A 23,935-nucleotide genomic window follows, 5' to 3' on the forward strand; every position below is an offset into this window, starting at 1 on the left:
TCTCTGCACTGTAGGGGTAGAGTCCTCTGCCCCCTGCTGGCCGCTCTGGTACCATGCGTGTGTGTCTCTGCACTGTAGCTCATCGTCGTAAAGATAAATTCCGGTGTTTTGAGTATGAATGACCTTGTGAAAGAATACAAGCAAACTTGCTGACAGTCTTTTCTCCACACTCAGCCATTTTAGTTTCACATGCATTTCAGCAACATTAGCCCTTGATGAGCAACCCAATACCAGTCTAGCTCCCTTGTTTTGTATGATTTGTAACTTCCTGAGACGGCCTTTTGAAGCAGATGAGATGACCACAGCCCTGAATAATAATCCAGATGACAGAGAACCAAGGAGCAAACAATTTGATTCAACAACACTGATGGAAGAAAAGGCGCACATCTTCTTGCTGCAGCTACTGATGCACCCATTTTACATACAATGTTTTATATCGACTACTGTCTGCAACGCACTGCTCGCTGGCCTCCCGGCCACTGCCACAAAGCCTCTTCAACTCATTCAGAACGCAGCGGCCCGCCTGATCTCAAACCTACCGAAGTCGGCCCATGTCACCCCACTTCTTAGGGACCTGCACTGGCTCCCCATTGCTGCACGAATCCGCTTCAAGGCCCTCGACCTAGCATACCGTGCGGCAAAGGGAACCGCTCCCGCCTCCGGTCAATGGTCTCTAACTACACACCCTCAAGACCCCTACGCTCTGCATCTTCTGGCCGCCTCAGACCTACTCCTATCCAAGCTCTGGGAGGGTCATCAAAGAGAAGCCGCCTATTCTCTGTCCTTGCCCCACAATGGTGGAATGAACTACCCACCCCAGTTAGGACAGCCGAAACCCGTCCAATCTTTCGCCGTCGACTAAAGACGCACTTCTTCAATCATTATCTGAAATAAAATTAAAAAGTTAAAAAAAAATAAAAGAAAAAAAATTCGAACCCTAACTAACCTTACTGTCATGCACTTACTGTCATAAACTAACCTACACTGTAGCAATCAACACTTTGATGAACATTGTTACTCAGCTGATAGAGTTGTGCCCTTCCTGATGACTTGTCGTACAGAACTTGTAAGTCGCTTTGGATAAAAGCGTCAGCTAAATGACTAAATGTAAATGGTCAGACCAGGACAGTGTGCTGTCAAGCCATAGTCCCAATAACTTAGTCTTCTTCAATTGTTGAATGGGTTGACCCTCTATGATTAGATTCATCTGAGGATCTTGGGCTAATCTAAGCTTTGAGCCAAATAGCATGGTGACAGTTTTAGATGGATTCAGCACCGGTTTGTTAGCTTTGATCCAATTGTCTATATTATGCTGTTAAGCTCTCTAGGCATGTCTTTCTCAAACAGCAGGAAGGGTTGAGTGTGATGAGCAGAAACCCTCGTCATCATCATCATCATCATCATCATCATCATCATCATCATCATATCATCATCATCATCATCATCATCATGTGTAGCATAGAGAGCAGTGCCCTCGTTAAAGAGCCCTGACAGCCAGCAGGCCTCTGGCAGCCCAGATGCACGTGAGTGTGAGTGTGAGTGTGTGTGTGAGGGTGTGTGTGTGTGTGTGTGAGTGTGTGTGTGAGTGTGTGTGTGTGAGTGTGTGTGTGTGTATGTGTGTGAGTGTGTGTGTGTGTGTGTGTGAGTGTGTGTGTGTGAGTGTGTGTGTGTGAGGGTGTGTGTGTGTGTGTGTGAGTGTGTGTGTGTGAGTGTGTGTGTGTGAGTGTGTGTGTGTGTGTATGTGTGTGAGTGTGTGTGTGTGAGTGTGTGTGTGTGAGTGTGTGTGTGTGTATGTGTGTGAGTGTAAGTGTGTGTGTGTGAGTGTGTGTGTGTGTGTATGTGTGTGTGTGTGTGTGTGTGTGAGTGTGTGTGTGTGTGTGTATGTGTGTGTGTGTGTGTGTGTGTGTGTGTGTGTGTGTGAGTGTGTGTGTGTGAGTGTGTGTGTGTGTGTGTGTGTGTAGGTGTGTGTGTGTGTGTGCATGGCGTGGTAGAGGTGTCCATTCATGCGGACGTTCATTCATCATTATATTTAACATCCTCTCTCTTCCTCTTTCCACGTATCAGATATCAGATCGCTGACCTGCTCATCCTGCTCATCCCCCTCTCCATTCCAGGTCTTCTCCTTTCCTCTCTTCCTCTCTCTCTCTCTCTCTCTCTCTCTCTCTCTCCATCTCTCTCTCCATCTATTTCTATCTCTCCATATCTCCATCTGTCTCTCTCTCGCCATCTATTTCTCGCTCTCCATCTCTCCCCCCCCCCCCCTCTCTCTCTATCTATCTATCTCTCTCTATTTCTCTCTCCGCCCCCCTCTCTCTCTATCTCTCTCTCTCTCTCTCTTCCTCTCTCTCTCTCTCTCTCTCATTTACAAACGTACACGTCGTTTATCACTTCAAGATGTGCGGGGGCTTAATGTATTTATTTAAGCGTAAAGCTTATTTAAGGTCCATTAAAGGTAATTATATACCCCGTTATTAGACTCAGCCCTCCCCGCCGGAGTGGCCGTTAAGCGTGGCGTAGAGATGCGGTGGCCATGCCAGTGATTTGCCTCGCCGAATAATTATGGATCTTTCTGGGTTCCTCTGGCTCTCTGGTGTCTGGGCCGGGGGAGGGACTGAGCAGGCTGGCTTCAAGCTGGTAACTTGTTTGTGTGTTTTGAGAGAATACACACCACGCAATCAGGATATTTATTTTTTATCTACTCTTTCTCCTCCTTTTTTCTGTGATTTTTCTCCCATCCCAATTTTTCCTCTTGTGCCAATTCTCCCTCCCCTGTCCTGATCGTTGCTCGCATGTGCCCCCCACTGGCCGGTTGTAGGGAGGATAGAAGCCCATCACATGTCCCCTCCGATACACAAGGAGGCAGCCAGTCACTTCTTTTCACCTGCCAGCGCGGACTCTCATTGGCGAGGAGTAACGTGTAGGAGGCTCACACTACCCCCGCCATTTCCTGTCTTTGCTGTGCAGGCGCCCTGACCTACCTGTAGGAGTCGCTGTTTACAACGACCAGACTACCACCCATCGACTCCCCTCCCGCTAACTCTGCCAATTGAGTTAGTATGACGGCCAGCCCAAGCCGGAGGCAACGCTGACAACCGGATTCTATACCGGTGTCTCTTGCGTTGGTGATGAGCGCAATGTCCGCTGCGCCACCCAGCCGCCAATCAGGACATTTGTGTAACGTTTGGGGTTCTGCTCTCCTCAGGGAGCAAAGCGTTACCTGGTGGTAATTGACCTGTCTATCTGCCCTAATTGCATTAATTGGCACCTGGTGTGTCTAGTTAAGGTGGCTTTATATGCTCTTCCATGTCACTACAGACACCGTGAGTCGATCCACAGACTGCCCCGTGAGTAGTGCCTATGTGAGTAACACATATCGCTCCTGCCATGGAGAATAAGTCCATTCGCCATTTGTATTGATTGCAGTGTCTTTTCCTTATCGCTTGTATGATCTCTCCTCTCCTCTCTCCTTTCTCGCTCTTCTCTCCTCTCTTCTCTCTCTCCTCTCTTCTCTCTCTCCTCTCTTCTCTTTCTCTCCTCTCCTCTCTTTTCTCTCTCTTCTCTCCTATCTTCTCTCTCCTCTCTCCTGCTGAATTCATCCATGGTGTCTTGCTTGACTTACTTTCAGGCTTAACGTCTTAGGTGTTAATCCCCAACAGTTTTCATCATTTAGAGCAAATCAAAAAGGGTTTAGGCCATGTAATCTGCCTCCTCCCCCTCCTCCTCCTCCTCCTCCTCCTCCTCCTCCCCCCCCTCCTCCTCCTGTCTCCTCACTCCTCACTTCCCCCCTCCCCTTTCTTTCTCTTCCCCTTTAAAGAAACAGTTCACCCTTTTTACGAATCATGTGTGTAGGAGCCAAATTCTATGATGATAAATTGTATCTGTATTGCCCCATTAGACATATAGTTTATTATGGTCTTTGTGCTATGTGTTTATTAATATATGTCACTCATAATGAATTCCAAGATGGAGACTTACCTGGTCTACTCCCCTTTTTCCCCACGTTCCCCCCTAACCACTCCTATAACATGGCAGGTAGTTTAGAGTTCAGGTAGGCCCAGGTAGAGCGGTACCATATCGTTTTTGACCGCACTTGATTGACAGATTACGTTCATTTACAAAACCCTTTTTGTTTTTTTTATAGTGGTAGGCAGCTATTGGGGCTGTTGTGATTCGCTTTCCAATAAATCCTGTTTATTTTACAAAGTACATCGGATCAGCTTCATCTTTTCTTTTGGACGGCAATTTGGAGCGTGTCGGACTAACAACGCATTACATGGTGCCTCAAGGCAACTTTGGTTCGTAGGATTGCCTTCACAATGTGGATGATTGACCCTGGATGAGTTATTGCAGTTTATCTAATGAGCACATTGTTTTGTGTTCTCTACGACCTCTACAACCGTCACTCACTCACTCACTCGCTCGCTCGTTCGCTCGCTCGCTCGCTCACTCACTCAGTCAGTCGCTCACTCGCTCGCTCTCTCACTCGCTCACTCGCTCACTCACCGCTCTGCCACCTAGTGGCGTCCCACAAGCATTAGGTTCAGGTTGACGTCAATCAAAAAACCAGAGACTCAGAGCACTAGTAACCACACAGCGCCCCCTGGTGGTAACCACACAGAGAGACTCAGGTAACCAACAGAGAGACTCAGAGCACTGGTAACCACCACACAGCGCCCCCTGGTGGTAACCACACAGAGAGACTTGGGTAACCAACAGAGAGACTCAGAGCACTGGTAACCACACAGCGCCCCCTGGTGGTAACCACACAGAGAGACTCAGATAACCACACAGAGAGACTCAGGTAACCAACAGAGACTCAGAGCACTGGTAACCACGCAGCGCCCCCTGGTGGTAACCACACAGAGAGACTCAGGTAACCACACAGCGCCCCCTGGTGGTAACCACACAGAGAGACTCAGGTAACCACACAGCGCCCCCTGGTGGTAACCAACAGAGAGACTCAGATCACTGGTGGCCGTTCTCTTTATGTTACTGACATTCCTAACTGTTTTGCTATTTGGTGTTTTGGTGATTTGCAGAACTTGAGAACTATTAGGAATGTCTGACCACAAAGTGTGTCTGACTCTTAACCACCAGAACCTGCACGGACTATAATGTATGACGTATATCATGCCAGTTAGGGTACAGAACCTCACCTGTCCCTTGTGTATACTGTTTATTTTTTCTCATATCTTTATATTCAGACTTAATTTGATTGCCTATATTTGTGTCTTTAATCTATTACCTGTACCTCCTCTCCCCCATGCTGCTTTGTGGTTCATTGATCTCTCCTCTCTTTCTCCTCTATCTCTCCTCTCTTCTTCTCCTCTCTATCTCTCATCTATCTCTACTGTCTTTCTCCTCTATCTCTCCTCTCATCTGTCTCTCCTCATCTGTCTCTCTATCTCATCTCCTCTATCTCTCCTCTATATTTCCTCTCTTCTCTTCTTCTCTCATCTGTCTATCCTCACAATCCTCTTCTCCTCCCCTCCTCTCTTCTCTATCTATTCTCCCCTCCCCCATGTTGCTATGACACCCAAATGTCCCCAAAAGGATCAATAAAGGAATATCCTATCTTATTAGAGAGAGAGACAGACAGTGAGAGGGAGAGAGAGAGATGGAGAGAGATAAAGAGAGAGAGAGTTGTGTGTGTGTGTGTGTGTGTGTGTGTGTACTGTAAGAGAGAGAGGAGAGATAGAGGAGAGAGATGTGTGTGTGTGTGTGTGTGTGCAGGGCCGCCTCAGGGGGTGTGCGAGCAGTGCGGTCGCACAGGGCCTCGCGGGGAGGGGGGCCTCGCAAAAAATTAACAGGGCAGACATTAGACACGTTTGTAGAATGTGTCTGACTTGTTCCGGGCTCTGCGGCTCTGCAGATATACTATTGGAGCTCTGCGGCTATGCAGATAGCTCTGCGGCTCTGCAGATATACTATTGGTTTCAACGAGGGGAGGGGTTACCGGTACGGCCGGGGTCTGACTATTTCCATGTGAGCGCTGTGCAGCATCGGAGCAGAAGAAATAACGCAGCATGCCGTAAGCTTATCAATACCAAGTATAGTGATTAGGTTATGCCAAGACGAAGAGGACGTTCGGCAGATGGACTGAAGATGAAAGTTGTTGCGTGTTAGAACCTTCAGTCAGGCTATAGCTATGTCGGCTAGTAGCTTAGCTAAAGGCAGGGACAGCTAACTAGCGTTAGCTAACGCTAGCTAGCGTTAGCTACGTTATCGAGTGCTAACGTGTGGCAGATAAACTAGGAACAGACTCCCAAATTCATTCCAACGGGGGGTACAATATCATCATGGGACATTCCACGGTCGTCTCCTTCCTCTTGGACCTGACTGCGTTAGGGTGAGTTTTTAATGCTATCTACTCTGTTCCCGCCGTGGATCTCTCTCTCTCTCTCTCTCTCTCTCGCTTTCTCACGCTCTCTCACGCTCTCTCTCTTGCTCTCTCGCTCTCTCTCTCTTGCTCTCTCTCTCTCTCTGTCTGTCTCTCTCTCACTCTGTGTGTTGCATCGTGCAGTTTGTGACGTGTGTACTAAGCTTATAGAGTTCGATTCAAATAAGGCAAAACTGCAAATCTGCATGTCGTGCTTGAAAGATTTACCTGGCTTTAAGCTTGTTTATCAGGTTCCAGGGGTGTTTTATGCATTTTCCCTGTTATTGCCAGGTGTACTTGACTGATTGATTGATTGAAACGTTTATTAACAGATTGCAGAATGGGTACAGTACAGCTCAATACATACAATTGTTAAGGGGATTGTTGAGATCAGAGGTTCTGTGTAGGATTGTTAGTAACTGTCTAACTGTACATATGGCTGTTTACACTAGTAACTGTTTACCTGCATATATAACTGTCTCCACCAGTGACTGTCTAGTTGCATATATATCTGTTCCCACTAGAGGGCGCTCTAGGCGGAGCCACCCAGGTACACCATCTTGTGGCGAGTATAAAAGCAAAGGTATACTCCCACTTCGTCCTCTCCCCCCATGCCTCTCAGAGAGAGGAGACCTGTATGTTACTGCTGCTTTCCATGTGAATAAAAAGGAACAACGCCAGTTAAGGCTCAAGATAGAAACCATGCCTCTTGACCACATTATTGTCGCCCTATAGTCGAATTCTGTTAACAGGGATGCAGACCAGAGAAAGACTTTCGTCTTGTTTACATCAGGGTCCCCCATTTTCAATTAATCATAAAGTGCAAGACTGTACAGGTGCATTGCCACTAAGCCTCGGGCAGCGCTATTATTTAAGAATATGTTGACTGTATGCCCAGCCTCGGGCAGTGCTATTATTTAAGAATACGTTGACTGTATCATATGCCCAGCCTCGGGCAGCGCTATTATTTAAGAATATGTTGACTGTATGCCCAGCCTCGGGCAGTGCTAATATTTAAGAATACGTTGACTGTATGCAAAAAAAAAAAAGTATTAATAAAATAATAATAATTAAATTAATTTTTTATTTAATTTTTTTACCTTTAGGGGGGGGGGGGGGGGGGGGGGGCTCGCGTTTAAATCTCGCACAGGGCCTCGTGATAATTAAAATGAATGCAATGATTTTGACGGGCGCGATTAATTGCTATTTGCGCGTTTGTTTTAATGTCGCAATAATATCGCTTAACGCGATATTTTCGGGGGCAATTAATCGCCCAGCAAAATGTGTTATCGTGGCAGGCCTAGTGGGTGCTTTAGTGAATCTTAATAACAAAAACAAAAACCAAATGATATTGTAGACAGCATTGCCCCCCCCCCCCCCCCAATATCTCTTCCCTGTGGATATGGCACTGTGCTAGGTACCCAGCATGCTCTGCTGCACTGATCTGACCTATTATGTGTCTAACAGAACGTGAAAGACATGTTCAAGTTACTTCTTCTTAAGGCGGCTGGGTGGCATAGCGGAGATTGCGCTCGTCACCAATGCAAGAGACTCCGGTCTCGAATCCTGGTGTCAGCATTGCCTGCGGCTTGGGCCAGTTGTCATACTATCTCATTTGGCAGAGTCAGCGGATGGAAGTCGCCACTGAGAGTCCACGCTGTCTGGTGAAAAGATCCGACAGGCTGCCTCCTCGTGTACCGGAGGGGACACGTGATGCAAGGCTTCTATCCTCCCTACAGCCGACCAGTGGGAGACATAGTCTAGCAACGTTGAAGACGGGGGAGGGGAGAATTAGCAATACGAAATTGGGATGGGAGAAAAATAGAATAATGAGAAAAAGTGGATACAAAAAAAGTTACTTATTCTTCTCCTTCCTCTCCTTCCTCCTCCTCCTCCTCTTCCAGACATCGATGAGTGTCAGGAGAACAACGGTGGCTGTGACCACTTCTGCAGGAACACGGTGGGGTCGTTTGAGTGCAGCTGTCAGAAGGGCCACAAGCTACTGACTGACGAGCGCACCTGTCAAGGTGAGTGAGAATAACAAGCTACTGACTGATGAGCGCACCTGTCAAGGTGAGTGAGAATAACAAGCTGCTGACGGACGAGCGCACCTGTCGAGGTGAGTGAGAATAACAAGCTACTGACTGACGAGCGCACCTGTCAAGGTGAGTGAGAATAACAAGCTACTGACTGATGAGCGCACCTGTCAAGGTGAGTGAGAATAACAAGCTGCTGACGGACGAGCGCACCTGTCGAGGTGAGTGAGAATAACAAGCTACTGACTGACGAGCGCACCTGTCAAGGTGAGTGAGAATAACAAGCTACTGACTGACGAGCGCACCTGTCAAGGTGAGTGAGAATAACAAGCTACTGACTGACGAGCGCACCTGTCAAGGTGAGTGAGAATAACAACAATAATAATAATAATAAATGTTATTTGTAGTGCACTTTTCCTTCACTAGGATCCCAAAGTGTGCTTAACCTCTTCCACCCGTGCGGTCTGGTACCGGACCGCAAATGACATCACGTCATAAATCATTCTCTCTAGACTGTATGACATAATGTTTTTTTTTATTTATTTTTTTATGTATCCAACAGTAAACATCCTAACCATGTCACAACAGCAGTCATAGTGTATATTTTCAGCAATACGTTTGCTTACCAATAGGTTAAAGTGTTATTAATGAAATATGAGTTTAGGAATTGTATTAAAAAGATTGCAAATTTCCAACTGGAAATAAATCTGTACGTTTACATTGCACTACTTTTATTGTCTTTTATACCTATTCTTATGTCTGTGTGAGAAGTGGGTTTTGAACACAGCCCAATGTGTCCTCTCTGTCTCCTCCTCTCATGTGTCCTCTCTGTCTCTCCTCTCATGTGTCCTCTCTGTCTCCTCCTCTCATGTGTCCTCTCTGTCTCCTCCTCTCATGTGTCCTCTCTGTCTCTCCTCTCATGTGTCCTCTCTGTCTCTCCTCTCATGTGTCCTCTCTGTCTCTTCCTCTCATGTGTCCTCTCTGTCTCTCCTCTCATGTGTCCTCTCTGTCTCTCCTCTCATGTGTCCTCTCTGTCTCCTCCTCTCATGTGTCCTCTCTGTCTCTCCTCTCATGTGTCCTCTCTGTCTCTCCTCTCATGTGTCCTCTCTGTCTCTTCCTCTCATGTGTCCTCTCTGTCTCTCCTCTCATGTGTCCTCTCTGTCTCCTCCTCTCATGTGTCCTCTCTGTCTCTCCTCTCATGTGTCCTCTCTGTCTCTCCTCTCATGTGTCCTCTCTGTCTCTTCCTCTCATGTGTCCTCTCTGTCTCTCCTCTCATGTGTCCTCTCTGTCTCCTCCTCTCATGTGTCCTCTCTGTCTCCTCCTCTCATGTGTCCTCTCTGTCTCTCCTCTCATGTGTCCTCTCTGTCTCTCCTCTCATGTGTCCTCTCTGTCTCTTCCTCTCATGTGTCCTCTCTGTCTCTCCTCTCATGTGTCCTCTCTGTCTCCTCCTCTCATGTGTCCTCTCTGTCTCTCCTCTCATGTGTCCTCTCTGTCTCCTCCTCTCATGTGTCCTCTCTGTCTCCTCCTCTCATGTGTCCTCTCTGTCTCTCCTCTCATGTGTCCTCTGTCTCTCCTCTCATGTGTCCTCTCTGTCTCTCCTCTCATGTGTCCTCTCTGTCTCCTCCTCTCATGTGTCCTCTCTGTCTCCTCCTCTCATGTGTCCTCTCTGTCTCTCCTCTCATGTGTCCTCTCTGTCTCCTCCTCTCATGTGTCATCTCTGTCTCCTCCTCTCATGTGTCCTCTCTGTCTCTCCTCTCATGTGTCCTCTCTGTCTCCTCCTCTCATGTGTCCTCTCTGTCTCCTCTCATGTGTCCTCTCTGTCTCTCCTCTCATGTGTCCTCTCTGTCTCCTCCTCTCATGTGTCCTCTCTGTCTCTCCTCTCATGTGTCCTCTCTGTCTCCTCCTCTCATGTGTCCTCTCTGTCTCTCCTCTCATGTGTCCTCTCTGTCTCCTCCTCTCATGTGTCCTCTCTGTCTCTCCTCTCATGTGTCCTCTCTGTCTCCTCCTCTCATGTGTCCTCTCTGTCTCTCCTCTCATGTGTCCTCTCTGTCTCTCCTCTCATGTGTCCTCTCTGTCTCCTCCTCTCATGTGTCCTCTCTGTCTCTCCTCTCATGTGTCCTCTCTGTCTCCTCCTCTCATGTGTCCTCTCTGTCTCTCCTCTCATGTGTCCTCTCTGTCTCTCCTCTCATGTGTCCTCTCTGTCTCTCCTCTCATGTGTCCTCTCTGTCTCTCCTCTCATGTGTCCTCTCTGTCTCTCCTCTCATGTGTCCTCTCTGTCTCCTCCTCTCATGTGTCCTCTCTGTCTCCTCCTCTCATGTGTCCTCTCTGTCTCCTCCTCTCATGTGTCCTCTCTGTCTCCTCCTCTCATGTGTCCTCTCTGTCTCCTCCTCTCATGTGTCCTCTCTGTCTCCTCCTCTCATGTGTCCTCTCTGTCTCTCCTCTCATGTGTCCTCTCTGTCTCTCCTCTCATGTGTCCTCTCTGTCTCTCCTCTCATGTGTCCTCTCTGTCTCTCCTCTCATGTGTGTCCTCTCTGTCTCTCCTCTCATGTGTCCTCTCTGTCTCCTCCTCTCATGTGTCCTCTCTGTCTCTCCTCTCATGTGTCCTCTCTGTCTCTCCTCTCATGTGTCCTCTCTGTCTCTCCTCTCATGTGTCCTCTCTGTCTCTCCGCATGTGTCCTCTCTGTCTCCTCCTCTCATGTGTCCTCTCTGTCTCCTCCTCTCATGTGTCCTCTCTGTCTCCTCCTCTCATGTGTCCTCTCTGTCTCTCCTCTCATGTGTCCTCTCTGTCTCTCCTCTCATGTGTCCTCTCTGTCTCTCCTCTCATGTGTCCTCTCTGTCTCCTCCTCTCATGTGTCCTCTCTGTCTCTCCTCTCATGTGTCCTCTCTGTCTCTCCTCTCATGTGTCCTCTCTGTCTCTCCTCTCATGTGTCCTCTCTGTCTCCTCCTCTCATGTGTCCTCTCTGTCTCTCCTCTCATGTGTCCTCTCTGTCTCTCCTCTCATGTGTCCTCTCTGTCTCTCCTCTCATGTGTCCTCTCTGTCTCTCCTCTCATGTGTCCTCTCTGTCTCTCCTCTCATGTGTCCTCTCTGTCTCCTCCTCTCATGTGTCCTCTCTGTCTCCTCCTCTCATGTGTCCTCTCTGTCTCCTCCTCTCATGTGTCCTCTCTGTCTCCTCCTCTCATGTGTCCTCTCTGTCTCTCCTCTCATGTCTCCTCTCTGTCTCTCCTCTCATGTGTCCTCTCTGTCTCTCCTCTCATGTGTCCTCTCTGTCTCTCCTCTCATGTGTCCTCTCTGTCTCTCCTCTCATGTGTCCTCTCTGTCTCTCCTCTCATGTGTCCTCTCTGTCTCCTCCTCTCATGTGTCCTCTCTGTCTCTCCTCTCATGTGTCCTCTCTGTCTCCTCCTCTCATGTGTCCTCTCTGTCTCCTCCTCTCATGTGTCCTCTCCGTCCCTCTCTCATGTGTCCTCTCTGTCTCTCCTCTCATGTGTCCTCTCCTCCTCTCATGTGTCCTCTCTGTCTCTCCTCTCATGTGTCCTCTCTGTCTCTGTCTCTCATGTGTCCTCTCTGTCTCCTCCTCTCATGTGTCCTCTCTGTCTCCTCCTCTCATGTGTCCTCTCCGTCCCTCTCTCATGTGTCCTCTCTGTCTCTCCTCTCATGTGTCCTCTCTGTCTCTCCTCTCATGTGTCCTCTCTGTCTCTCATGTGTCCTCTCTGTCTCCTCCTCTCATGTGTCCTCTCTGTCTCCTCCTCTCATGTGTCCTCTCTGTCTCTCCTCTCATGTGTCCTCTCTGTCTCTCCTCTCATGTGTCCTCTCTGTCTCCTCCTCTCATGTGTCCTCTCTGTCTCCTCCTCTCATGTGTCCTCTCTGTCTCTCCTCTCATGTGTCCTCTCTGTCTCTCCTCTCATGTGTCCTCTCCGTCCCTCTCTCATGTGTCCTCTCTGTCTCTCCTCTCATGTGTCCTCTCTGTCTCTCCTCTCATGTGTCCTCTCTGTCCCTCCTCTTATGTGTCCTCTCTGTCTCTCCTCTCATGTGTCCTCTCTGTCTCTCCTCTCATGTGTCCTCTCTGTCTCCTCCTCTCATGTGTCCTCTCTGTCTCCTCCTCTCATGTGTCCTCTCTGTCTCTCCTCTCATGTGTCCTCTCTGTCTCTCCTCTCATGTGTCCTCTCTGTCTCTCCTCTCATGTGTCCTCTCTGTCTCCTCCTCTCATGTGTCCTCTCTGTCTCCTCCTCTCATGTGTCCTCTCTGTCTCTCCTCTCATGTGTCCTCTCTGTCTCTCCTCTCATGTGTCCTCTCTGTCTCTCCTCTCATGTGTCCTCTCTGTCTCCTCCTCTCATGTGTCCTCTCTGTCTCCTCCTCTCATGTGTCCTCTCTGTCTCTCCTCTCATGTGTCCTCTCTGTCTCTCCTCTCATGTGTCCTCTCTGTCTCCTCCTCATGTGTCCTCTCTGTCTCCTCCTCTCATGTGTCCTCTCTGTCTCTCCTCTCATGTGTCCTCTCTGTCTCTCCTCTCATGTGTCCTCTCTGTCTCTCCTCTCATGTGTCCTCTCTGTCTCCTCCTCTCATGTGTCCTCTCTGTCTCTCCTCTCATGTGTCCTCTCTGTCTCTCCTCTCATGTGTCCTCTCTGTCTCCTCCTCTCATGTGTCCTCTCTGTCTCTCCTCTCATGTGTCCTCTCTGTCTCCTCCTCTCATGTGTCCTCTCTGTCTCCTCCTCTCATGTGTCCTCTCTGTCTCCTCCTCTCATGTGTCCTCTCTGTCTCTCCTCTCATGTGTCCTCTCTGTCTCTCCTCTCATGTGTCCTCTCTGTCTCCTCCTCTCATGTGTCCTCTCTGTCTCCTCCTCTCATGTGTCCTCTCTGTCTCTCCTCTCATGTGTCCTCTCTGTCTCCTCCTCTCATGTGTCCTCTCTGTCTCCTCCTCTCATGTGTCCTCTCTGTCTCCTCCTCTCATGTGTCCTCTCTGTCTCCTCCTCTCATGTGTCCTCTCCTCCTCTCATGTGTCCTCTCTGTCCCTCCTCTCATGTGTCCTCTCTGTCTCCTCCTCTCATGTGTCCTCTCCTCCTCTCATGTGTCCTCTCTGTCTCTCCTCTCATGTGTCCTCTCTGTCTCCTCCTCATGTGTCCTCTCTGTCTCCTCCTCTCATGTGTCCTCTCTGTCTCCTCCTCTCATGTGTCCTCTCTGTCTCCTCCTCTCATGTGTCCTCTCTGTCTCCTCCTCTCATGTGTCCTCTCTGTCTCCTCCTCTCATGTGTCCTCTCCGTCCCTCCTCTCATGTGTCCTCCTCTCTGTCTCTCCTCTCATGTGTCCTCTCTGTCTCCTCCTCATGTGTCCTCTCTGTCTCCTCCTCTCATGTGTCCTCTCTGTCTCTCCTCTCATGTGTCCTCTCTGTCTCTCCTCTCATGTGTCCTCTCTGTCTCCTCCTCTCATGTGTCCTCTCTGTCTCTCCTCTCATGTGTCCTCTCTGTCTCTCCTCTCATGTGTCCTCGCTGTCTCCTCCTCTCATGTGTCCTCTCTGTCTCCTCCTCTCATGTGTCCTCTCTGTCTCCTCCTCTCATGTGTCCTCTCCTCCTCTCATGTGTCCTCTCTGTCTCTCATGTGTCCTCTCCTCCTCTCATGTGTCCTCTCTGTCTCTCCTCTCATGTGTCCTCTCTGTCTCCTCCTCTCATGTGTCCTCTCCTCCTCTCATGTGTCCTCTCTGTCTCCTCCTCTCATGTGTCCTCTCCGTCCCTCTCAGATATTGACGAGTGTTCCTTCCAGAGGACCTGTGATCACACCTGCGTCAACTACCCCGGCAGCTTCCAGTGTGTCTGTCACCAAGGATACACTCTGTACGGACTCACACACTGTGGAGGTACACACACACACACACACACACACACACACACACACACACACACACACACACACACACACACACACACACACACACACACACACACACACACACACAGTGTGTAGGTATATATACACACACACACACACACACACAGTCACTCCAATAAAAGCGCACAACCTGTTCACCGGGAGCAGTTAGGGGTTAAGTGTCGCTGCCGGAATCTAACTGGGAACCTTCCGATTACCAGATGACTGCTCTACCTCCTGTGTCACTGTCGCCCCTTTTATGTGATACATGGGGACATTAAATTACATGAATTCTGTATCTAACCCTAACTTTAACCCTAACCCTTAACCTTAAAGGGGCACCCCACCAAAAAACAATACTGATTTATTTTGCACACAATCTCACACAACATCCAAACACTCTAAACAGTGTCACACATTAATTTAGTTTGACGGTTATTGAGAGTGAATTAGTTTGAATATGCCCCCCAGTGAGGGGCGTCACTCAATGCGAGGGGGGCGTATGCGTGTGCGTCAGTGGCCAATCACGGGAACCCGGAAACACAACTGGGTTGGTAAAAGCATACACGCTATTGGGATGCTAGATCCTAATGTGAAACACTGTGATTTACCTTACCTTGCTACCTCTCTATCTTTTTTTTATCTTTTTTATGCTCGCTTATGCCTGTATTTTCACTGTTGTGAAGCACTTTGAACTGCAACTTCTGTATGAAAAGTGCTATATAAATAAAGTTATTATTAAAACTGTTTAGAGCTTTTGGATGTTGTGAGACTAAATAAATCAGCATTCTTTTTTAAAGTGCCCCTTTTAAGATGCACTTAAATAGATATGTTGGTTACTTTTTCCTGACCAAAGTAGTACACTTTTAAATAATACATCTACTAAAGTGCGACTTAAATGTGGTATAGATAACACTTTTATGTAGAGTAATTATTTAAAGAAAATACATCCACAATGCTTTTAGAAAGGTGCCGAATAAAAGTGTCAACTGTCAAATTGAACCCTAACCCAAACCTTAACCTAACCTAACCCTAACATGAACCCTAACCTAACCCAAACCTAAGCCTAATCATAACCCACGCATTAACCTAACCTAACATTAACCCTGAACCTAACCGTGGTTGTGTTTCAGACGTGGACGAGTGCAGCATCAACAATGGAAGCTGTGAGCAGAGCTGCGTGAACACAGCAGGGGGCTACGAGTGTGTGTGTGGGGGGGGGCAGAGGCTGCACTGGAACAAGAAGGACTGCATCGGTGAGGAGTGTGTGTGTGTGTGTGTGTGTGTGTGTGTGTATGTGTGTGTGTATACGTGCACGCCGGCGGAGCGTCGAGGTGGTTGTCACGGTGATGTGACTCTCCTCGGAGGTGGTTGTCACGGTGATGTGACTCTCCTCGGAGGTGGTTGTCACGGTGATGTGACTCTCCTCGGAGGTGGTTGTCACGGTGATGTGACTCTCCTCGGAGGTGGTTGTCACTGTGATGTGACTCTCCTCGGAGGTGGTTGTCACGTGATGTGACTCTCCTCGGAGGTGGTTGTCACGGTGATGTGACTCTCCTCGGAGGTGGTTGTCACGTGATGTGACTCTCCTCGGAGGTGGTTGTCATGGTGATGTGACTCTCCTCAGAGGCGGTGAAGTGTCTGGCCAATGGCAAGCCAGCGCCGCGCGCCCAGCTGAGCTGCACCAAGAGGGGCGGAGCCGAGGTCTGCTCCCTGTCCTGCTCGTCCAACGCCCTGTTCCTGGCAGGTGAGGCCACGCCCCCTTACTGACCGTACTCACACAGTGTCAATCAATATGTCTCTACTATCCTGCACTCTCTAAATACTCTATATTACTACCTACTATACTAACATGTCTCTACTATCCTGCACTCTCTAAATACTCTATATTACTACCTACTATACTAACAGGTCTCTACTATCCTGCACTCTCTAAATACTCTATATTACTACCTACTATACTAACATGTCTCTACTATCCTGCACTCTCTAAATACTCTATATTACTACCTACTATACTAACATGTCTCTACTATCCTGCACTCTCTAAATACTCTATATTACTACCTACTATACTAACATGTCTCTACTATCCTGCACTCTCTAAATACTCTATATTACTACCTACTATACTAACATGTCTCTACTATCCTGCACTCTCTAAATACTCTATATTACTACCTACTATACTAACATGTCTCTACTATCCTGCACTCTTCCACTAAATACTCTTCTTGTCTATATTACTATCTATTATACTAACATGTTCAAGATTCAAGATTGTTTATTGTCATGTCCACAGTTAAACAGACAGTTTGCCATACAATGGAACTCTTACTTTGCTAGTCCGCCCTTCACACAAAATCACACAATACTTAATTAAAACATATTTAAATGCAAGCGAGTGCTAGAAAATATGGTAAAAATATATAAATTGGTGATGACTCCTGCTTCACAGTGCCCCCTACAGGTAAAACACAGTACCTGCACACGCTCTCCCTCCACCTCTACCAGGCTGTTAGACTCCTGCTTCACACTGCCCCCTACAGGTAAAACACAGTACCTGCACATGCTCTCCCTCCACCTCTACCAGGCTGTTAGACTCCTGCTTCACAGTGCCCCCTACAGGTAAAACACAGTACCTGCACACTACAGGAAATATAATCACCTACATGTGATACACTGCCCCCTACAGGAGATATAATCACCTACACGTGATACACTGCCCCCTACAGGAGATATAATCACCTACATGTCACTCAGATTAGTCTACAGGGAGATATAACGGTGTAGCGGATGAGTTTTCATCCCTCCTCCCCTCCCCTGACCGAGGCTGTTGGCACAGCGCAGTGACCACTAAAGTGCGTTTGGCCTCCTCTCCTCCTCTGTGATGGTACTTAACCTCTTGAGCCCGGAGCCCTATTTTCTTAAAATCCGCCTAAAAATACATACGTAAGTAAATGGATGATTACTCCACTTCTATAAGGTCCATTTGCATGTTCTTGGTATTTATCTAGGGACATCTATGGATCAGAAATATTGTGTCTGTTACTAATGAACCAAAGGAGAATAATTCAATTCTATTATTTATATATATTTTATTTTTTCATCTTTGACAGTGAATAACACCATGCAATAAATTAACAGACATGAAAAACTGCCACTGAGCTTATTCAGCACCTTCTTGAGATCATGTGTGGAAAAAATCTAAGGAAATGAATAAAGGGAAGATGATTAAACAGAAGGTTTTGTAGATACAGTACTGAATTCTGCAATCCGGTCCAATGCAATTTGAAATATGATTATAGAATATAGAATATCAGGCCTATAAATGACCTTATTATAGCCAAGTCGCACATCTATGGATTGGGCCAAATCTCCTCTTTCCAATGCCAGAGTTCAATTTGGATTTAGTATGACCAGGCGTGCAGCAAGAACCGTGAATGAAATCTACTGTAAGTACAGTACCGCCATTTTTCATCAGATTGCAACGCAGTTTTTTGCTAGACGTTCACAGAAAGGTAGAGAAACTAACTGCGTTCTAATTTATGCCAATAACATTCAGGTTTGTGGTAGATAATCCCGAAAAATAAGATAAATAAAAAAGTTTATCCACAAGTCATTTGATTGACAGGAGCTGGCTTGAGCTGGGTAGTGTCGTTTTTCGAAATTCCAACGCCCATCGAAAGCAATGGGTCTCTTCTCCTCATATGACTACAAACAAAATGGCAGTGCGGCTTTCTTAGTGTCTATATTCGCCTGTTTCCGAATACATTTCCCCAAACTCATATTTCACGAATAACACTTTAACTTATTTGTAAACAAACGTATTGCTGAAAATATACACTATGACTGCTGTTTTGACAGGGTTAGGGTCTTTACTCTTGGCTACATTTGGAAAAAAAAATTCAACATTAATTCATACATTCTGTAGAGATGGATTTATGGCATGATGTCATTTGCGGTCCGGACTGCTTGGGCTAAAGAGGTTAACACACATCTGAGCTTCTCCCCCTCCTGTGATAGGACTTAATGCAGACCCACACGCCTCCCCTCCTCCCCTCTCCTCTCCTCTCCTCTCCTCTCCTCTCCTCTCCTCTGCTCTCCTCTCCTCTCCTCTCCTCTCCTCTCCTCTCCTCTCCTCTCCTCTCCTCTCCTCTCCTCTCCTCTCCTCTCCTCTCCTCTCCTCTCCTCTCCTCTCCTCTCCTCTCCTCTCCTCTCCTCTCCTCTCCTCTCCTCTCCTCTCCTCTCCTCTCCTCTCCTCTCCTCTCTTCTCTTCTCCTCTCCCCTCCTCTCCTCCTGTGATAGGACTTAATGCAGACCCACACGCCTCCTCTCCTGTGTGTGTGTGTGTGTGTGTGTGTGTGTGTGTGTGTGTGTGTGGTACAGACTCAGAGAACAGCTACACACTGAGTTGTGGTGTCCCGGTGCAGCCTGGGAAGGCTCCCCAGAAGAGGAACACCACCGCGGCCTCCGTGCTCACCTGCGCAGGTAGCTGACTCCACATTACCTTTCCTCTAGCGCCACCATCAGGCCCAACCTTCTAATTAGTTTTTCTCCTGACCCGTTAGTCATACAGTCATGGAACTACAATTGGAATTCATGCCTTACCCCCACCCCCTCACCCGAGAAGGGGGAACAGGACAGCCTTGGTCGCGCCGCCGCTTTGAATTATGCATAATGTTTTTGTTTTTGTTATTATTGCCATGTATGTAAATGAAGACACCCTGGCTCCGCCCATCAAACAGAAGGCCCGCTTCAAGATCAAAGACGCCAAGTGTCACCTGAGGCCCAGGAACAAGGAGAAGCACCGGGACACGCCCCCCCAGAGCCAGCAAGGTAACACACACACACACACACACACACACACACACACACACACACACACACACACACACACACACACACACACACACACACACACACACACACACACACACACACACACACACCCAGAGCCAGCAAGGTAACACACACACACACACACACACACACACACACACACACACACACACACACACACACACACACACACACACACACACACACACACACACACACACACACCAGAGCCAGCAAGGTAACACACACACACACACACACACACACACACACACACACACACACACACACACCCAGAGCCAGCAAGGTAACACACACACACACACACACACACACACACACACACACACACACACACACACACACCCAGAGCCAGCAAGGTAACACACACACACACACACACACACACACACACACACACACACACACACACACACACACACACACACAGAGTCAGCAAGGTAACACACACACACACACACACACACACACACACACACACACACACACACACACACACACACACACACACACACACACACACACACACACACACACACTCAGAGCCAGCAGGATAACACACACACACACACACACACACACACACACACACACACACACACACACACACACACACACACACACACACCCACCCAGAGCCAGCAAGGTAACACACACACACACACACCCAGAGCCAGCAAGGTAACACACACTCACACACACACACACACACACACACACACACACACACACACACACACACACACACACACACACACACACACACACACACACACACACACACACCCAGAGCCAGCAAGGTAACACACACTCTCTCACACACACACACACACACACACACACACACACACACACACACACACACACACACACACACACACACACACACACACACACACACACACACACACACACACACAGAGTCAGCAAGGTAACGTAAGGTTATCCTATAACCCTAGTTATATGAATACTGGCTGAGCGTCTCGCTCTGCCTACTGAGATATACCATTATCTCCAGCACCTAGTGTGCTCTGGGAAACAAAACAAATGCACCCACTTGCACGTGACCACGCCACTCCCATGCGTGCCTCTATATTACGCCGGAAGTGGTCACGCCTCACCCTTCCAAGTTCGAATTCCATAATGCGGAAAACATCCAAGGGACCTCAGGGCGCTGAAGAGCGAGACGCTCAGCCAGTATTCATATAACTAGGGTTATAGGATAACCTTACGTTATATTATCATACTGGCAATCGCGTCTCGCTCTGCCTACTGAGATAAAGGGCAGAGCGGACACGTGGCCACGTCAAATGCACCCCCTGATGGCCCGTAAGCCCCAGCCAGGGAGGAGGGGAGTCCCGTCCACCCGCCCGTCCTAATGAAGGGGGGGAGGCAGTCAACTCCAACCAAAGTGCGAAAAAAGGAGAACCAGGCACCCCTGAACGCACAGCGCAAGCGGGACCACGTGTGACACAGCACCCCGCGGTCCACACACCCTAAGGTAAACCCCCAGTGCACGGACAGGACACGACAGGTGAATGCTCGACTCCAACCCACTAGCGTGAGGAGGAGGATGAAATGCCTGAATCACAATATCCCTGGAGCGAAAAGAGCTCCGGATATTCTCTGGCACGAAGACCGGATTAGGCCTCAGAGTCGCACCGCTATCGGCCCGAATAGACAGGCACAGGCCGCACCGAGAGAGCACACAGCTCACCCACGCGCTTAGCGGAGGTGATGGCCAAATGGAATGCGGTCTTAAAAGACAGCCTATCCAACGGCGCCTGCTCAAGAGGCTCAAACGGGGCCTCCGACAACCGACCCAGGACCAGTTGGAGGTCCCAACTCGGAGACAGAGAAAGTTCCACAGGCTTGAGACGCCGAGCGCCAAGCAGGAACCGCTTTACGAGAGGGTGGCTGAACAGCGTACCGCCCTCAAAGCCCATGTGACAAGAGGATATAGCCGCGGCGTATACCCTCACCGTCGAGGCCGACAGCCTATCCAGGATAGACTGGAGGAAGGAAAGAACTGAGTCCAGGGGGCAAGACACTGGGTCCAGGCCCCCAACCTCACACCACTCCTGAAATATATGCCACTTCCCAGCGTAACGCGGTAGTGGACGGAGTGCGCGCGTTCCGGATGGCGTTAACCACCGAAGAGTTAAGATGCATCCCCACCAGATTCACCCTTTCAGCAGCCAAGCCATCAGGGGCTGCCCCAGAACAGGAGGCAGAACAGAGTTCTGCGTGCCTGAGAGAGGGCCCGCGGTGACCACGGAACAGGGGCCACCAAGAGCTGAATCAGGGCCGGGAACCACACAGCCGAGCCCCGGCCCGGCGCGACCAGGATCAAAGTCCCGCGCTCCTGACGTACCCGCCCCAACAGCTGCTATCAGGTGTATGGGGGGAACGCGTACAGAATCCCGGGCGGCCACGGACACATCGAGAAGGCAACCACCCCCAGAGAGGGGTCGTCCTTCCGACTGACCGAGAACCACAAGGGGCACTGGTAGGACCATCTGCTCGCAAACAGGTCCACCGTGGCCTCCCCGAATCGGTCCCAGACCTGTCTGACTATGTCTGGACGTAGTCCCCAGTCGTCGGGGTGAGGACCGCCCCGCGACATCACATCTGCACCCACATTCTCCCTGCCGGGGATGTGGAGAGCCCTCAGGCTGCGCAGATTGAGAGACGCCCATAGCCAGAGCTCGACCGCCGCCCGGTGCAGACGGGGGGAGCGTACTCCTCCCTGTCTGTTGATATACAACGCTGACGTTGTGTTGTCCGTCCTGATCAAAACATGCTCGCCCACCACAAGGTGGCCAAGCCGCTTGAGGACCAGAAGGACTGCCTTCAATTCCAACACATTGATATGTAGTGCAGACCGGGCAGCATGGTCCTGCCAGCTGCCCCTACTGCGTCAGCCCGACACCCCCCCCCCCCATCCCGTGAGGGAGGCGTCGGTGAAGACCGTGACGTGTGATAGCCTGCTGCCCATGGAGACCCCGCTGGAGAGGGCCCGAGGCCCCCCCCAGTGGTCGAGATCCCCCAGTACAGACACGGGAACCTTCAGCCGCTTCCACTTGTCTCTCACCGGGTCTATTTTCATACTGGAAAACCACCTCTGTATCCTCCTCATGAAGAGGAGACCAAGAGGGACCACAGAGTGAGCAGATGCCATCATACCGAGCAGGCGCATCACGGACAGCGCCGTAACCGTCCTAGGACGGAACCTCCCGACGAGAACATCCACTCGCCTCCACTTTGAGAGGGATGCCCATATAGACCTTGAGCTTAGAAATAAGCCCAAGTACTCCACCCGTTGACTAATAATAATAATTCATTTATTTTCATTTATTTAATAATAATAATAATAATAATAATAATAATAATAATAATAATAATAATAATAATAATAATAATAATAATAATAATAATAATACTTCATTTATTTCAAAGACCCAAAGTCGCTGACAATAGGCAAAAAAGAAACAAAGAAAACAAAGAAAACAAAGAAACATAGAACCACAGGGAAACAGAGGACAATAAGAATACACAGGAACATAAAACCACGAGTAACGGATAACAAATACGGGAGTGAGTAGGGGAGACAGTCGGGAGGAGAGTAAGGGAAAACCAAGGGGGGTGGGGGGGCAGGAGAGGAGAGAACGTGGGGCAGGGGGAAATGGTGGCGAGTTGGAGGAGGGTGGTTATGGGTGAGGAAGGTTGAATGCTTGGGAGAACAGGTTGGTTTTGAGTGTGGATTTGAACGTGGCGAGTGAGGGAGAGTCTCTGATGGTCTGAGGGAGGGAGTTCCAGAGTCGGGGTGCAGCTCGTGAGAATGCCCGGTCACCAAAACGTTTGAGTTTGGATGACGGGACAGTGAGGGAAAGAGTGGAAGAGGAACGGGTGGGGCGGTAGGGGAGAAGGAGGTCAGTCAGGTAGGGGGGGGGGGGGCAGGCTATGGAGGGCTTTGAAGGTGAGGAGTAGTGTTTTGAAGTGAATGTGTTCCTTGATTGGGAGCCAGTGGAGGGAGTGGAGGACAGGAGTGATGTGTTCGCGGGACCGGGTGTTAGTGAGGAGGCGGGCGGCTGAGTTTTGGACCATCTGCAGTTTATGGAGGGAGCGGGAGGTGATGCCAGTGAGGAGGGAGTTACAGTAGTCCAGGCGGGAGGAGATGAAGGCGTGTATGAGGGATTCAGCAGCAGGGGGGGAGAGGCAGTGACGGATTTTGGCAATGTTGTGGAGGTGAAAATATGAAGTTTTGACAATGGAGCGGACATGGGGGTCAAATGAGAGGGTGGGGTCGAGGATGACACCGAGGTTGCGGACTAGGGGTGTGGGGGTGATGGTGGAGTCATTGATGGTGAGTGTGATGGGTCCGGATCTGGTGAGGGTGGTGTTGGTGCCGATGATGAAAAGTTCTGTCTTGTCGCTATTTAATTCGAGGAGGTTATGGGTCATCCAGGTTTGTAGTTCAGTGATGCAGGATTCAATGTGACTGAGGGGAGGGCTGTGGGGGGATTGTGTGGTGATGTAAATTTGGGTGTCATCAGCATAGCAGTGGAAGTTGAGGTTGTATTTGCGAATGATGTGACCGAGGGGGAGAATGTAGCAGATGAAGAGCACTACTATATAGACTTCCTGTGTACTTGTCACTTTACTGATTAATCTGCCTTCTGTATTTTTCCTCTTTTCTTTCTTTCATCCTTCTCATAATCTTTATTCTACTACTACTACTACTACTACTACTACTACTACTATTACTACTACTACTATTACTACTACTACTACTACTACTACT

At 49.0% G+C, this 23,935-nt stretch overlaps 1 protein-coding gene across 1 annotated transcript in view; it reads left to right on the plus strand.

Annotated features, from left to right (window-relative positions):
* scube1 (signal peptide, CUB domain, EGF-like 1) overlaps positions 1-23,935 on the plus strand; it is a gene marked incomplete at both ends in the record, with an annotated part of 286,301 nt that overhangs the window by 230,656 nt on the left and 31,710 nt on the right. Inside the window, 6 exons of the mRNA XM_084330915.1 lie at positions 8,284-8,406; positions 14,141-14,257; positions 15,402-15,524; positions 15,896-16,015; positions 18,658-18,759; positions 18,991-19,107. Of these exons, the coding sequence (XP_084187041.1) occupies positions 8,284-8,406; positions 14,141-14,257; positions 15,402-15,524; positions 15,896-16,015; positions 18,658-18,759; positions 18,991-19,107 (702 nt within the window). The remainder of the gene's footprint in view (positions 1-8,283; positions 8,407-14,140; positions 14,258-15,401; positions 15,525-15,895; positions 16,016-18,657; positions 18,760-18,990; positions 19,108-23,935) is intronic.

This window comes from Notolepis coatsorum, assembly GCF_963971535.1.
Source record: "Notolepis coatsorum genome assembly, chromosome: 15".
Taxonomy (NCBI): domain Eukaryota; kingdom Metazoa; phylum Chordata; class Actinopteri; order Aulopiformes; family Paralepididae; genus Notolepis; species Notolepis coatsorum.